Source organism: Poecilia reticulata, chromosome 14, assembly GCF_904066995.2.
Source record: "Poecilia reticulata chromosome 14, P_reticulata-male-v2, whole genome shotgun sequence".
Classification (NCBI taxonomy): Eukaryota; Metazoa; Chordata; class Actinopteri; order Cyprinodontiformes; family Poeciliidae; genus Poecilia; species Poecilia reticulata.
The window spans coordinates 18,489,850-18,503,654 of record NC_088843.1 but is presented as its reverse complement, the minus strand read 5'-3'; the positions used below and the strand labels follow the sequence as shown (position 1 = coordinate 18,503,654).

At 42.8% G+C, this 13,805-nt stretch overlaps 1 protein-coding gene across 2 annotated transcripts in view; it reads left to right on the top strand.

Moving 5' to 3' along the window:
- dscama (Down syndrome cell adhesion molecule a) overlaps nucleotides 1-10,435 on the top strand; it is a 101,020-nt gene extending 90,585 nt beyond the window's left edge. Inside the window, exons 20-33 of one of the 2 annotated variants that reach the window (XM_008428267.3) lie at nucleotides 347-480; nucleotides 591-744; nucleotides 1,060-1,177; nucleotides 1,731-1,894; nucleotides 1,984-2,082; nucleotides 2,164-2,352; nucleotides 3,823-4,113; nucleotides 4,201-4,377; nucleotides 4,466-4,496; nucleotides 4,870-4,985; nucleotides 5,066-5,224; nucleotides 7,162-7,359; nucleotides 7,502-7,804; nucleotides 9,169-10,435. In XM_008428267.3, the coding sequence (XP_008426489.1) occupies nucleotides 347-480; nucleotides 591-744; nucleotides 1,060-1,177; nucleotides 1,731-1,894; nucleotides 1,984-2,082; nucleotides 2,164-2,352; nucleotides 3,823-4,113; nucleotides 4,201-4,377; nucleotides 4,466-4,496; nucleotides 4,870-4,985; nucleotides 5,066-5,224; nucleotides 7,162-7,359; nucleotides 7,502-7,804; nucleotides 9,169-9,548 (2,513 nt within the window). In that variant the 3' untranslated portion in view covers nucleotides 9,549-10,435. The remainder of the gene's footprint in view (nucleotides 1-346; nucleotides 481-590; nucleotides 745-1,059; nucleotides 1,178-1,730; nucleotides 1,895-1,983; nucleotides 2,083-2,163; nucleotides 2,353-3,822; nucleotides 4,114-4,200; nucleotides 4,378-4,465; nucleotides 4,497-4,869; nucleotides 4,986-5,065; nucleotides 5,225-7,161; nucleotides 7,360-7,501; nucleotides 7,805-9,168) is intronic. The other variant, XM_008428268.3, reaches the window with a different exon arrangement.
- Nucleotides 10,436-13,805: the final 3,370 nt, after the last annotated feature.

Genomic DNA, 13,805 nt, shown 5'->3' with positions numbered 1-13,805 from the left:
AGCAGCTCAAGTTGACGTCCCTGTTATCTGCTGACAGCGATGCTATCTCACAGCGTGACAGAAACGCAGACATGTCTCAACATGTTGCATGAAATAGTTTCCACTCATATAGCTACTTGGATCTCTCGACTTCCTCTGACTAAAAAACAAACCTTGTGTGATCTTTTCTTAATAGTAACTTCTGCAGCAAAGACAGTTGTTGTCTCAGGGTTCTAGTAGCACAATGGTGCGTTCACTTATTGAAAGAAGACTGTTTGTTTATTTATTTTTTTGGTTTCTTTCTGGCCGGTCACTCATCAGGCCTCATTAAGCGTCTCTACTGTAACCAATCTCCTTCTGCTTTCAGTTCCTGGTCCTCCAGCTGGTGTGAAAGCTGCAGCTGCATCCAACTCAGTGGTGTTTGTGTCCTGGCTCCCTCCTCTCAAAGTGAACGGCATCATCAGGAAGTACACAGTTTTCTGCTCCAATCCACACCCTACGGTAAAACCGATTCCAACAACTCTCCTGTTCCGTCCTGCTGAGCAAATGGGATTTGCACCAGGTTCAGCACGCTTTAAATGCTTGTCCACCCCCCCACCTTCCTCCTGCAGGTGAGCAGTGAATTCGAAGCAGCTCCAGATGTTTTCTTCTACCGCATCCCTAACCTGAGCAGGAACCGACAGTACAGCATCTGGGTGGTGGCCGTCACGGCCGCAGGCCGCGGAAATGCCAGCGAGATCATCACCGTCAAACCCATGGCGGAAGGTCAGTACCAAACACATGCACATTTCTTTATCGGAGCCCACAGTTAAATTCAAAGGTGATCCATTATGGCAGACTGAGGTGGATGGAAGTAGAAATCTCCTTTTTTGTTTCTTCAGTTGAATGTAAATAAGCCTGCATTCATGTATGGTACTTGCTTGTGGTGTCTGGAGTCGTAACCCGCAGCTCCGCATTCTGCCTGATCAATGTTGTCTCCATTGAGCTTTGACTCGGTTGGCTTGAAGGGTCACAAAACGCGACCTGTGCTGACCCAGGAGGGGGCTGTGATGTCACAAACCTGCGTGTTTGTATTTGCAGCTCCGGCTCGAATCCTGACCTTCAACAGGACAGTCACAACTCCCTGGATGAGGGACATTGTGCTCCCCTGCAAGGCGGTCGGAGATCCGTCCCCAACCATCAAGTGGCTGAAGGAGATGTGAGTGCGGTACAAATAAGAACAAAAGAAAGAAAGAAAAAAAAAACAATTTCAGATTTTAATGCATTGTACCTTGCAAAAGCATTCACGTTCCTAGAACGTTTCATGTTTGTGATGTTTGAACTTCAATGTGAGCAACTGGGAGTTAAAGGGTAAAAAGCCATTTCTGTTCAGAGGTGCTACCTCTAAACAAATGTGTGATAAAGATAAAAACAAGGTTAGGCGTTATATTGTCTGAAAATGTATCAATTATGGGAAAACTACAACTAAACCAAGAGATGGCGGCCAAACTAAGCTGACAAGTTGAGCAATGTGACAGAAAAATAACTCTGGACAGTCCATCACTGTGGCCAAACATGGCAACCATAGCAACATGGAAATGCTACATCAGATATAGGATGTGTTGTACGTGCCGACAACACACGGACGTACAAACAGCCAATTACCATTTAGCATGGCACTGTAAACGTCCAAAACACTGGTTGTAGTTGGTGAATACATTTAACGTTGCTAGTTTCCGAATGTTAACTGTGAATATCTGTCTGCGTTCCAGCAATGGAACCCCTGCTCCTGTTGTGATAGACAGCCGGCGCAGCGTCCATGGAAACGGCAGCCTTGTTATTCGCACAGTGAAAGCAGAGGATTCTGGGAATTACACCTGTGTGGCCAGTAACAGCTTTGGCTCAGAGAAGATCGTCCTCAATCTGCAGGTTCAAGGTGAGCTTCACTAACCAGAGCCGAAAACATTGACGGGTCACTTGTCTAAAAACGTCCATGTAAGTCTGACTGCGTTGTGGTTCCTCTAGTTCCACCCGACCAGCCTCGCCTCACCGTCACCAAGACAACCACAACCTCCATTACCCTCTCTTGGATCCCGGGAGACAACGGCGGCAGCTCCATTCGAGGTCAGACGCGGTTCAGCGTTCCTGTTCCGTAGAACCGAGCTCGGCGGCTGACCGTTGTTGTTCCCGCCTGGCTCTTTTCAGGTTACATCCTGCAGTACTCGGAGGACAACAGCGAACAGTGGGGAAACTTCGCCATCAGTCCCAGTGAGCGCTCCTATCGGCTGGAGAACCTCAAGTGCGGTACCTGGTACAAGTTCACCCTGACGGCCCAGAACGCAGTTGGTCCTGGTCGCATCAGTGAAATCATAGAAGCAAAGACCCACGGCAAAGGTACCCGCTTTGTTTTACTTCCTGTACTTTATCAGGCATCTGCTTTGCTGCTGATTGGGATTGAGACCTATTAAGTGTTACCATTTGATTGAAACGGACTGTATTAATTTGGTATCTTAAGTCGATGGAAAATAGATTGAATTCACTTCTCTGAGCTTTTTCAACTAAATTTTTAGATGATTTGGTTTTCATAGCTAGGAGTTGGATTAGATTCCTGGATATCAGGAGTCTAATCCACTTGATAGCTAGAGGATCAGCTAATTTACATTACAATTGCTAATTTACATTAGCAATTAATGTAAATTTGATTGATAAAGATTGTATTTAATGATCCGAACTGCAATTAGTAGCATTATTTTATGAATAATAAATCAATGTCATGTATATGTTGAAAACTTGGTAGCCTTAAAGTGTGATAAATTAACGGAACACATTTTCTCACCACCACACCTACTGACCTTTGACCTTATGGATGTTGATGGATGGATGAAATAGATGAAAGTCCAGTTTCCTTTTTTTCTTGGCCGCTACTGATGTGTTGTTGTACCTGCTTCAGCACAAGTTTATGAGGTTCAGAAAGATACAATAATAAACTCACAAACACATCACCTGAGACAGATGCAGCTTTATTGACAGTTTTTAGAGACATATCTGATGAAACACACTTCACGCTCCTTCTGACCATTTTTGTACCGTATTTTCCGCACTATAAGGCGCACCTAAAAACCTTCAATTTCCTCAAAAGCCGACAGTGCGCCTTATAACCCAGTGCGCCTTATATATGGACCAATATTGAGCCACAACAGGTCTAGCAGCTACGGTAAGCAGCCGCCGACTTCATTTTCCCCCATAGAAGAAGAAGTACGCGGTGCATGCTGGGATAGTTGTCAGAACGCTGGTTTGTTAATAAAGTTTGATAATACATTTAAAGCCAGGGGGGCGGAGGGGCGGGAGAAGAGAGACAGAGACTGCGGCAGCAGCGTGTCGGTTGGTCTGTGTTACCCAGAAAGCAGTTGGACACAATATCACAACACCAACACCGTGAGTGAAACAACGACTGGGGCAGCATAGTATATAAAGTACTCGGGGACCACTTCTTTACAATATGGATGTGTAATAATAGAGTATGGAGCAAATTGGCAACCCATATGCGCCTTATAATGTGGTGCGCCTTATATATGAGAAAAGTTTTAAAATAGGCCATTTATTGAAGGTGCGCCTTATAATCCGGTGCGCCTTATAGTGCGGAAAATACGGTAGTTTATTGAATTGCTATGCTAACGTTAGCATGCTAACTCCCTGTATGATTCATTAGAAATGCAGCTTGTACTATCTTTTACTGAGTGAACTTTCAGTTCTTAATCTTTCAACAACCCTCCACCAAACAAGTTAGTGACAAAAGATCCTTGATGAGGACAGAAGCAACATTTTATATATATATTTTTTCTTTCTTCGTTGTATTTGCAAAAGAGCCTCAATACTCCAAGGAGCAGGAGCTTTTCACCAGCATCAACGCCACTCGCGTCAAGCTCAACCTCAACGGTTGGAATAACGGCGGGTGTCCGATCACCTCCTTCACCCTGGAGTACCGGGCCGTCGAGGCGCCCACCTGGACCACGGCGCAACGCACTTCCCTCACGAAGAGCTACATTCTGTACGACCTGCAGGAGGCCACCTGGTACGAGCTGCAGATGAAAGTCTCCAACAGCGCCGGCTACGCTGAGAAGAGAGTCAAGTTTGCAACGCTCAGCTACGATGGCAGTACGTCGTTTTCGGTGTTTGCAAAAAATTAAATAAAAAATTTAATTCAAAGCTTATCCTTAACGCCGCACCACAACCTGTCCACAGGTACCATCGCCCCTTTGGTGAAAGCGCCCAATGTGAGCGAGGATACGTCTGGAGGAGGCGAAGGCTTGAAGATGATGGTGACCATTTCCTGCGTGTTGGTGGGGATCGTGGTGATCTTCATCGGGCTGCTGGTGCTGAGGAGGAGGAGGAGGGAGCAGAGGCTCAAGAGGCTGAGAGGTGAGATGAACCAACGCTCAGGTCTCTTGCTGCTCGTTTGTTTGCTGCAGTTTCAAACACATGAAATACGATTCTTCTTGTTTTCCAGACGCGAAAAGTTTGGCTGAAATGCTCATGAGGTGAGTGTTGAACGTCATTGTCTTTTGATAAAATACGGCTGAAATAAGATGTTTCCATGCACGGGTCAGAAAGACGTACCTGTTTCTGTCTCGCTCTGATGTTAGACTTTTCTGGACCGGGTCAGGTAGGATCGACAGGATTGTCTCCATTTCCCGAAACGCCAATTTCAAGGTGTTAAAATAGAAAGTGAAATTTCTCTTGAGTCATATTTGATATATTTAGCATTTTCATCACAACTGAAGGTAACACAGTTACTTGATTGTGCTACGACATGACACAATCTGCAAACATTACAAGCTGTGTCTTTCTTTTGAGAACAAAATAAAACGCTCTTCACATGTTGCCGTTTCCGTTTGTTTTCGTGTCCCTCAGTAAAAACACGCGTCCGGCAGAACCAATTAACAAACAGCAACAGACGCTGCGTATGCACATCGACATCCCCAGAGCCCAGCTCCTCATCGAGGAGAGGGACACCATGGAGACCGTTGGTACGCGTCTCCCTGTGCAGCCGGTTTATTATTCACAAAGCTCTGTTTCGGCCCTGACCTCGTGGTTTTATGTCCCACAGACGACAGATCCACTGTGCTGCTGACGGACAACGACTTCGGTGAGACGCAGAAGCAAAAGTCGTCCACGGTCACCCACACCGTCCACTACCAGTCCCTCTCCCAAGCCACTGGTCCACTGGTAGACGTATCAGATGCTAGGCCAGGAACCAGTAAGTCCAGTACGGAATCTTTTTCTTTAACATCATTTCATGTAAACGCCGCCGGCTTTGCTGTTTTGCGCTGTAACTTTTCTTCTTTGTTCTTTTGAATTCATGTTTTTTGTTGTCTGATGTTTGCTAGGTACTTAGGATAATACTTTTACTCAAATAGTTGTCCCTTCTTCATGTTCGGGTTTATTGTTTGAAGTCTAGTTCCTTTGAATGTGAATGCTACTCCTTAGCATGTGGGTTTAGTGAAGTATCTCAGAAGAAACACTAAATCTTACAGAATTCTCTAAAATGATACATAGAAAAACTTTTGTGGTTCGTTTATCATCTTTCTTCCATTGAAACCATTTAATAATTTTTTTTATAAAATAAATTCTTATCTTTAAAAAGGAGTTCAGACACTCTTACCTTGGAAAAAGAGCAGAAATTTCCTCACCGAGGAAACAATCTGCACCAACCTGTCGCGCTTTCAGCCTTCCACAATTACTCTTAATAACTATTTCAAAAAGGTAAAGAACCACCTGATGTTTGTGAATATGGATAAATGTAGACAAATTCAAGCTTCAGCAGTTAAATTTTTTTTCATTGAATAATAATACCAAATTTCAACAGTAGTATGACACAAAAAGTACCTGTAGTCTGTTTTTATGCCCAGTTTTCTTGTCGTTAGGTTGGAAACTTTTAGCTTTTCCTTTGCAGAATTTTCCACAATTATTAACATCCCACAGAATAACATTTATTGACTCACTTTTTGCAAGCTTACTTTTTTATTATTATTTTAAAACCACAACAGTGGAAATAAAATTGCGGTTGATCAAATATGACAAACTTCCTGGATTACTAATCAAATCTTTTCTTTTTTTTCCAAACGGTGACTTAATATTTGTGACTCAACGAGTTTTATTTAACTGGACCGAAGGTAAAAATGGCTCTTTGCATTGTCAAGGTTACGGAGCCTTGATCAAAAGTTGAGGCTCCGAGAAGAAATGTCTCATCTAGAACAGATGATTTCTGTATCAGAGCTGGAATAGTTAGATCAACCACCTGAGGGCACAAGTGGTCAGTACAAGTAAACAATAGTGTTGTCAGTGGTGTCAGGCGTCCAACAGTCAGCAAAAACTGTGAGTAACACACAGTTCGACTTTCCTGCTCTTGTACTACCTTTTGTTTTGTTATTTTAACCCTTAAAGGTACCTGGATAATTGTTCTCTTCACCTGCCTGCCCGTCGTTAACAAGAGACCGTCCATGTTTTTTTGCTCAACATGGACGGTCTTACACTGTTTGCTCTCCCCCAGCAGTGTGTCATTTTACACCAACTGTCCCTTTATTGTTTGTTGAATTTTAACCTCTTCTGTTTGCTGCATGTTGGGGAAAATATCTCCTTGTAACACACTTACAACATGGTAGTGTTGGAGTTTATAAGTTCCTTATGCTTTGGTTTTTAACCACATTTTATGCGCTGAACAAAGACGTGATAATCAATTTATACCAGACACAAAAAAACATTTGGTAAGATGCTGTGTTTTATTCAACTAAAACACTTCAAAAGCAACATACAAAACATGACTGGAGCTGATGTTTAACAAACAGAACGTCATTTCTTCATATTTAATCCCACATAAACATGAATCGACATAAATGGCAGAATAAAAAACTGTGTGACTACCTGTACTCATAAGAAATGTTGAATTGGTTGTTTAATTTCTTAATATTGTCACCTTCTGAAAGTAATGACCTGAGACTTCTTCTCTTTGCCAAATGTGATTGTTTTCTTTTGTTTTGTTTTTTTGCTTATGTCACCTTTTGGCAACAACAATGGGGTGATTTTTTTCTTTTTTTTTTGTTAATGTCACTTTTCGCTCAAAGTGACTTGGGCCATTATTTTAGGAAGGTGGCGAGATCCTAAGTCAGACTCTGAATGAAGCTGGGCTCTCCTCTTTATCCTCAGACCCGACCGCCCGCCGTACAGCCAAAGCCGGGCCAGCCGCCCGCAACCGCTATGCCAGCCAGTGGACTTTGAACCGCCCCCACCCCCCCGTCTCCTCCCACACGCTCAGCACCGACTGGCGGCTGCCGACACCCAGGGTCGCAGGTTCTGTTGACAAGGAGAGCGACAGCTACAGCGTCAGCCCATCTCAGGACACAGGTGAGCTTCACATTGACCGCTGGAGCTGCTTTCTAACATCAAGCGCGTACAGTCGGATCCGTCTGTAACCGAGCTCTGAGGTTCCTTGTTCTGCCACTAACTCTCGGCACTAATCCTCCCACTAACTCCTCGCCGTGTCCAGACCGAGCGCGGAGCAGCATGGTGTCTACAGAGAGCGCCTCCTCCACCTACGAGGAGCTGGCCCGGGCCTACGAGCACGCCAAGATGGAGGAGCAGCTGCGCCACGCCAAGTTCACCATCACCGAGTGCTTCATCTCCGACACTTCCTCGGAGCAGATGACGGCCGGCACCAACGACTACACAGACAGCCTGACGTCCAGCACGCCGTCCGAGTCGGGCATCTGCCGCTTCACTGCTTCCCCGCCCAAGCCTCAGGACGTCAGCCGGGTCATGAACATGGCCGTGCCGAAGGCCCACAGACCGGGTGAGTCCACGGCGGTCCAGTTAGCGCAGCCTGAAAGGCCGCAGTGTGTCGGAGCTTCCTTACAGCTAAATAACCTCTAATACAGACATGTTCTACTAACACTAACTTTAAGATATCTCGCTGTTTATGGATTTAGAAAGTATCGCAGAATGAAGTGGAGGTTAATTTCTTAATGTGTCGTTATCAAGTAAGTTTTCAGGATTCAATTTTGTCTTTTTAAAGGGACGGTGCTTTCTAAAACCGACTTTTTTTAACTTTACGTCATGTTATAATGCTATTCCCTCATCAAAAACAGGAGGGGTGTTGCCTTGATTCGATCACACATATTTGATAAGTCCTTGAGTCTCCCGTGGCAACCGTTCGGGTTTGTAAAATGCTCTTGGGAGCCAAGCACCACCTTCCACGCTCAGCTCCTCCAGACTAGCCAGTAGCAATTAGCAAACATCTGGTGGAACTGCTGAGCTCATTATACAAGCTGCTTCTCAGTGAGTCGCTGGTAGAAAGGTTGCTAAAGGGTTAAAAGAGGAGATGGCTGTCGATCACTCTTGTTTGCGTCGGTAAGAAACGTCTGTCTTTTCATCTGTTAGGAAAATTAGTATTAAGGAAACATTGGAGGCAAAATCAAATCAGAGACAGATTCCCCCAAACGCTTGTTTCAAGGATTTTCTTGAACAAGAGGAAAACAAGAGTTCAAGTCATCAGATGTCTAACTAACACAGGAAATACTCTCATGTTTTAAGTGGGGCTCTAAGCAACACGTCCTTATATGTGGGACAAGTCTCTGTCTCATTATGGGAAATGATGAGTTGCTCTTCAGTTCTCTGTATTTTTATCGTCCTAAAACTGTACTGCTGTGGAAATATAAATAAAAGGGACTCAAGCACACAACAAGAACATAATGACGCAAATGATTGAGAAAATGAATCAAGTAAATGGATGTACAAGTAGATAAGTGTGAAACTAAATACTAGATGATTAAAACAAAAATAACAAAGGTGATCGATTGTAATTTTCTCCATATACAAAGTTGTTATTTGAAAAAATACATCAGTAGTATTGTTCTTTAGGGGTGATCTGATGTCACAATGTTTGTTTTACAGTAGGAGGAAGGATTGGGTCGGTCGGCATGCTTTTCTCTCTGTCTGCCATATTGGATTTAAAAAAATAATTTCTTGCATTTGCAGCTGATGGCCAGTAGTTGATGGTGTATTTTATGAAGCATTAGTGTCCACTTCAGTGGTCTGTGTGTATTTATAACATAAAAATCCACAAGAAGCACAAGAAAATGGCTTCTAGACAGCTGTCCACTGTAGTGACCACCATGCATGAAAGGGCTAAGCTAACTGTGCTGTGTTGTCCTGCAGGAGGCGAGCTGGTTCACCTTCCTCCGTACCTGCGCATGGACTTCCTGTTGAACCGGGGCATGTCCTGCTCGGGCTCCTCCAGGGGGACAGCAGGCGGCGAGAGAGCCGCCATGGGCCAGACCTGTCTGGAGCCCCAGAAAAGCCGCTCGCTAAAGCGGCCGTCCCGCATGGCGCCGCCCACGCCCACAGAGGCCCCTCAGGCCAGCAGGGACCCGGCGGCCCAGTGGCAGCCCGGCTCGGCGGCCACGCTGCCCCACAGGGAGGGCTCGGAGCTGGCCCAGGCCGCCAAGCTCAGCACCTCACAGGAGTCCCTGCTGGACTCCAGAGGACATCTGAAACAGAGCAGCAACCCCTACGCAAAGTCCTACACGCTGGTATAACAGCAGGGGCGCCTGGGGCGGGACCAGAACTCACTCTAACGCTGGACTTAACACTCAAGTGCAGTAAACTGACTCTCATCACGCAGTTCTGTATATACGTGCCCTCCCTTCATGGCTGGGGGGGGGTCACTTTTACTAATCTCCTTTTATTGATTTTAGAGTTTTCTTTAACAGTTTATTTGTATTTTTATTTTGTTTCACCTTGGGAGGAAAAATTCACCCATCCGGATCGACTCCAGGTGGAGTTTTGCCAAACTAATTGAGCAACAAGGGAGCATTATTTATTCTTGGTAATTCTTTATTATTAATCAGTGATTATTAATTAATTGCCAGCTATTAACGATCATTAATTACCAAGTACCAAATGATCTATCGTCACCATTACTGCTCTATGTTTTTTATAAGATCCAAGACATTGTTCATTCCTCTTTTTTTTTTAAGTTTCCTGCAGTGGAAGATGACAATTTGGAGTCATTTTTTTCCTACGGAACGTTTTTTTTTTCCCCTCACCCCCCGAGACGCCGAACGAAACCTCGGAGGGAACAGGGGCGGCGGATGAGAAACCTTGGAACGAAAAGCAATTGACACCAGTCCAAACTTTTCAGCTGCTCTCAAATTGTTACTTTTTTTGAAGAGAAAAGAAAAGAAAAGAAAAAAAAAATCTATTTCCTATGGATGCATGGGGACTGACCAACTAAAAAGACAATGATTACGGCCGCGGCTGGGTTGTCCAGTCAGGCGTTTTGTCACACTATGAAATGATCCAATGTGAAGATTTATTATTCTTATTACTATAAATATATATATAAAAAGAGAAATCACTTTTATTTGTGGATATTACAGGGAAGAATTTGATTTGGTTAATAAAGTCCTTAGTCATGTTTGCACATATCTTGTTTTAATTAGGAAATGGAGTCTCTGTTAATCTTTCTCTGTGTCCCATTCTTGATGGTGCAATATGATAAAAAGATAAGACAAGTATATGAAAACTATTGATCTATACTGTACTGTAATGATGAGAAATAACTATGTTGTGAGTATAAATACAGGGCTGGACGCTCTCCGGCTCTTGTCTTCAGGTGTAGTTTGCCACTGCTTGTTCGCCCGGGTGGTAAATGATGTTAGCTAGAACAGGGAGGCTTTAGAGAACTGAGGGTTTGCACTTCAAGTGTGTCCAGATAGATCCCCCCCCCTTGACCCCTGACCCCCTGACCCTCTCCTTACAGTGCACTAGGTAGAGTCGTCGTGGCTCTCTCTCCTCTCAGTAGATTTACCGTTGCTGCGTTGGCAGCGATGCTCCTCGACAGGGAAGATAAGACATGTGAGACAATCCAGCAGAAATCCCCAACGTCAAACCAAACTTCTAATGTCTATGGGAAAAAATAAAATAAAATAAATGAAAATAAAGATGAGAAAAAGAACATATGAATAATGTGGATATACATAAAGAAGCTGTTTTTAATTCCTGTCTGCCCTGGCCCACTTCTGTTTGTTTGTTTTTGGGGTTTTTTTTTGTTGTTGTTTTTTTAGTTAGTCTGAAGGGACAAGAGTTTGATACAAAACGCTGTGAGGTCATGCTGTCGGTTTCTACGATTAGTTTCTATTATTAACTGTCTTCATTCTGATTATACATTTTAACAAAATACAAAAAAAAAATGTCACTTTTTTTTTTTTAACATTGGTGTTCACCATGGTGGCACTGGAATAAAGAGAAACTAACACAAAGGTTCAAATTTGACTAATAAAATGGCTGTTCCCCAAAGTGTCCCGCGCAGGTTTGACATGACACCCCATGAAACTACAAGACTCTAAACATTTGCACACACTTCATAAGAAAACACATCTCCGTTATCTCCATCCTGTCAGGCATTAAAGTGAATGAAGATGTTTTGTACTTTAGTTCAAGTAGGACTATCACAAAAACATTTGCAAATGCCGGAATAATTCTCTTCAACTTCAAATTCAGAAGTTTATATAGTATTTTTCGGACTATAATCCACTACTTTTTTCCTAAGCTTTGAACCATGCGGCTTATAACCCGGTGCGGCTTTTCTGTGGATTTTTCTTCAACCACCAGGGGGCTCTTTAGCAGGAAGTGAATAGTTGGAAGTCAAAATTGGAAATCAAAGAAGAAAGTGCTGATTTTTATTTAGAACAAGCACATGCTAGCAGCAGGTACGACGGAGAAATTTCTTTAAAGTCATACTCCCTCATGGAAACAACTCGAAGAAAAAGATGCCGCCTTTAAGTTGACAGATATCGATCTGGTAGTACAGGAAGGAAATAGAGCCGCTGTACGTAAACTCGGTGTGAACAAATCCATGTTTCGGCGTTGGAGACGCAGGGCTGAGATACCAGCGGCTTATAACCTGGTGCTGCTTATATAGGTACGTTTTCAGGTTTTTTTGGGGGGTGCTTTTCAAAAAAATGTGTAGGTGCTGCTTATAGTAAGGCGGGCTTTATAGTCCTGAAAATAAGGTATACGTCCTCAATGTTTATCAGAATTGACTTTTAAACTTTGTGACTGGAGTCAGACAAATCTGGTTTCCTTCCACAACAGTTTCCTGGAATTTTGGCCCATTCCTCTGGAAAGAGCTGGTGTAACTGAGTCGAGTGTTGAGACCATCTTGGTTGAACACATTTTAAGCTCAGCCCATTAACCTTCTGAAAGATTAAGATGGGGGTTTTTGTGATGGTCACTCCAAAACATTGACTTTGTTGTCCTAAAACTACTTTGCAACCAATTTTGTGGCATGTTTAGGGTCATTGTTCATTTGGAAGATCAATTTGTGCCCAAGCTTTAACTTCCTGTTTGATGCATTGAGATGTTGTTTGCTTCAGTATTGCCAAATAATGTTCTTTCACCAATTCCACCAGCAGCAAAACACACACACACACGCGCGCGCACACAAACACACACAACATGATGCTGGCAACCCTGTATTTCATATTTCTGAAGGTGTTTTAAGTTTTGAAGATCCACCTTTTCCTCCAGGTGTAACAACTGTCATTATGGAGAAACGGCTTCAGTTTCACCAGACCACAGGTCACATCTTAAAAAAAAGTCTTTGAGTATTTGCAAACTACATATCTATATCATTATCAGTGTTTTTAAGGCAAGTTTTTAACAATTAGAAATCATTTTCCTTTTCTAAAGCTAATCTGAAGGGTCTAAAACAAGCCAAGTTGTGACTGATTTAATGTGAGGCAGTGAGGAATATACTTTTTTTTAATTGAGTGTATAAATACGTGGTTTCATCTGTAGTTTTGGAAATTAAGCTACATGTGGTTCCCTGAAACGCTGCTAGTTGAAAGTGTTTTGACAAAAACCTGAAGATAACTGACCTGCTGGTTGCTTATTATTGTTCTCCAGTCCTGTAGATGGCGCTGTTGTACAATAATTGAGCTGGTTTATGTGAGTGTAGTCACATAAACCAGATGCATTTTATAAATAATCAGCTATTTACAATAAGAGAGGGAAAAAAATGGTGATGCAGCAGCTATTATTCATATTCATGCTGCTGTGCATGTGCTGATCCTTCAGCTATGGACCCAGCTGCTAGTCTTAAGCAAGGTGTCATGACAGCAGTTTAAAACAGTCACATTACATTCACTGAAACAAACAAACGCAGTCAATAAACTGTTGTGATATGCAGACGCTAGCTGTTGAGCGAGCGAGCCAACGTACTACAGTAATGGTTGTATTAAAATGAGATGTTTTACCTGAGAAAATTAGAGAAGCAAAGTTATGATTTTTTTTTTTAATTAACACTTTTGTAATAGTTTTTGTATCCACAATAGTCAGATGGTTCTGGGAAAGGATAAATCCTCAAAGCAGATGAAGGCTAACAGCTATACAGGCAAACCTTGTTCCAGCTGATTTTAACTATTTAAAACTGAAAACATGTACATCAGAGGCACGCAGAGCCATATTAGCAAACATTAAGCACCCACGCTTTTTCTAAAGAAAAATCATTATAAAAATGTAAAAAAAAAAAAAGAAAGCACTTCAAACCCATTTTTAAATATAATGTAATGCTGTGTTCGTTTCCTAAAGGTCTTGTTAGAGTGGATGGCAAACTCTAGACTAACAGGAGATTTTCAATAAAACTCTGGTGGAGTTTGTCAAAAAGCTATAAATGGGTCGTCATAAGGTCTTTCAGCAGGGAAATTTGTATGAAAATATGAAAGAGTCCAACATTATGCTACCTGAATAACTTTTTCTTATACTAAAAGGTGATGAATGAAGCTGAGTTC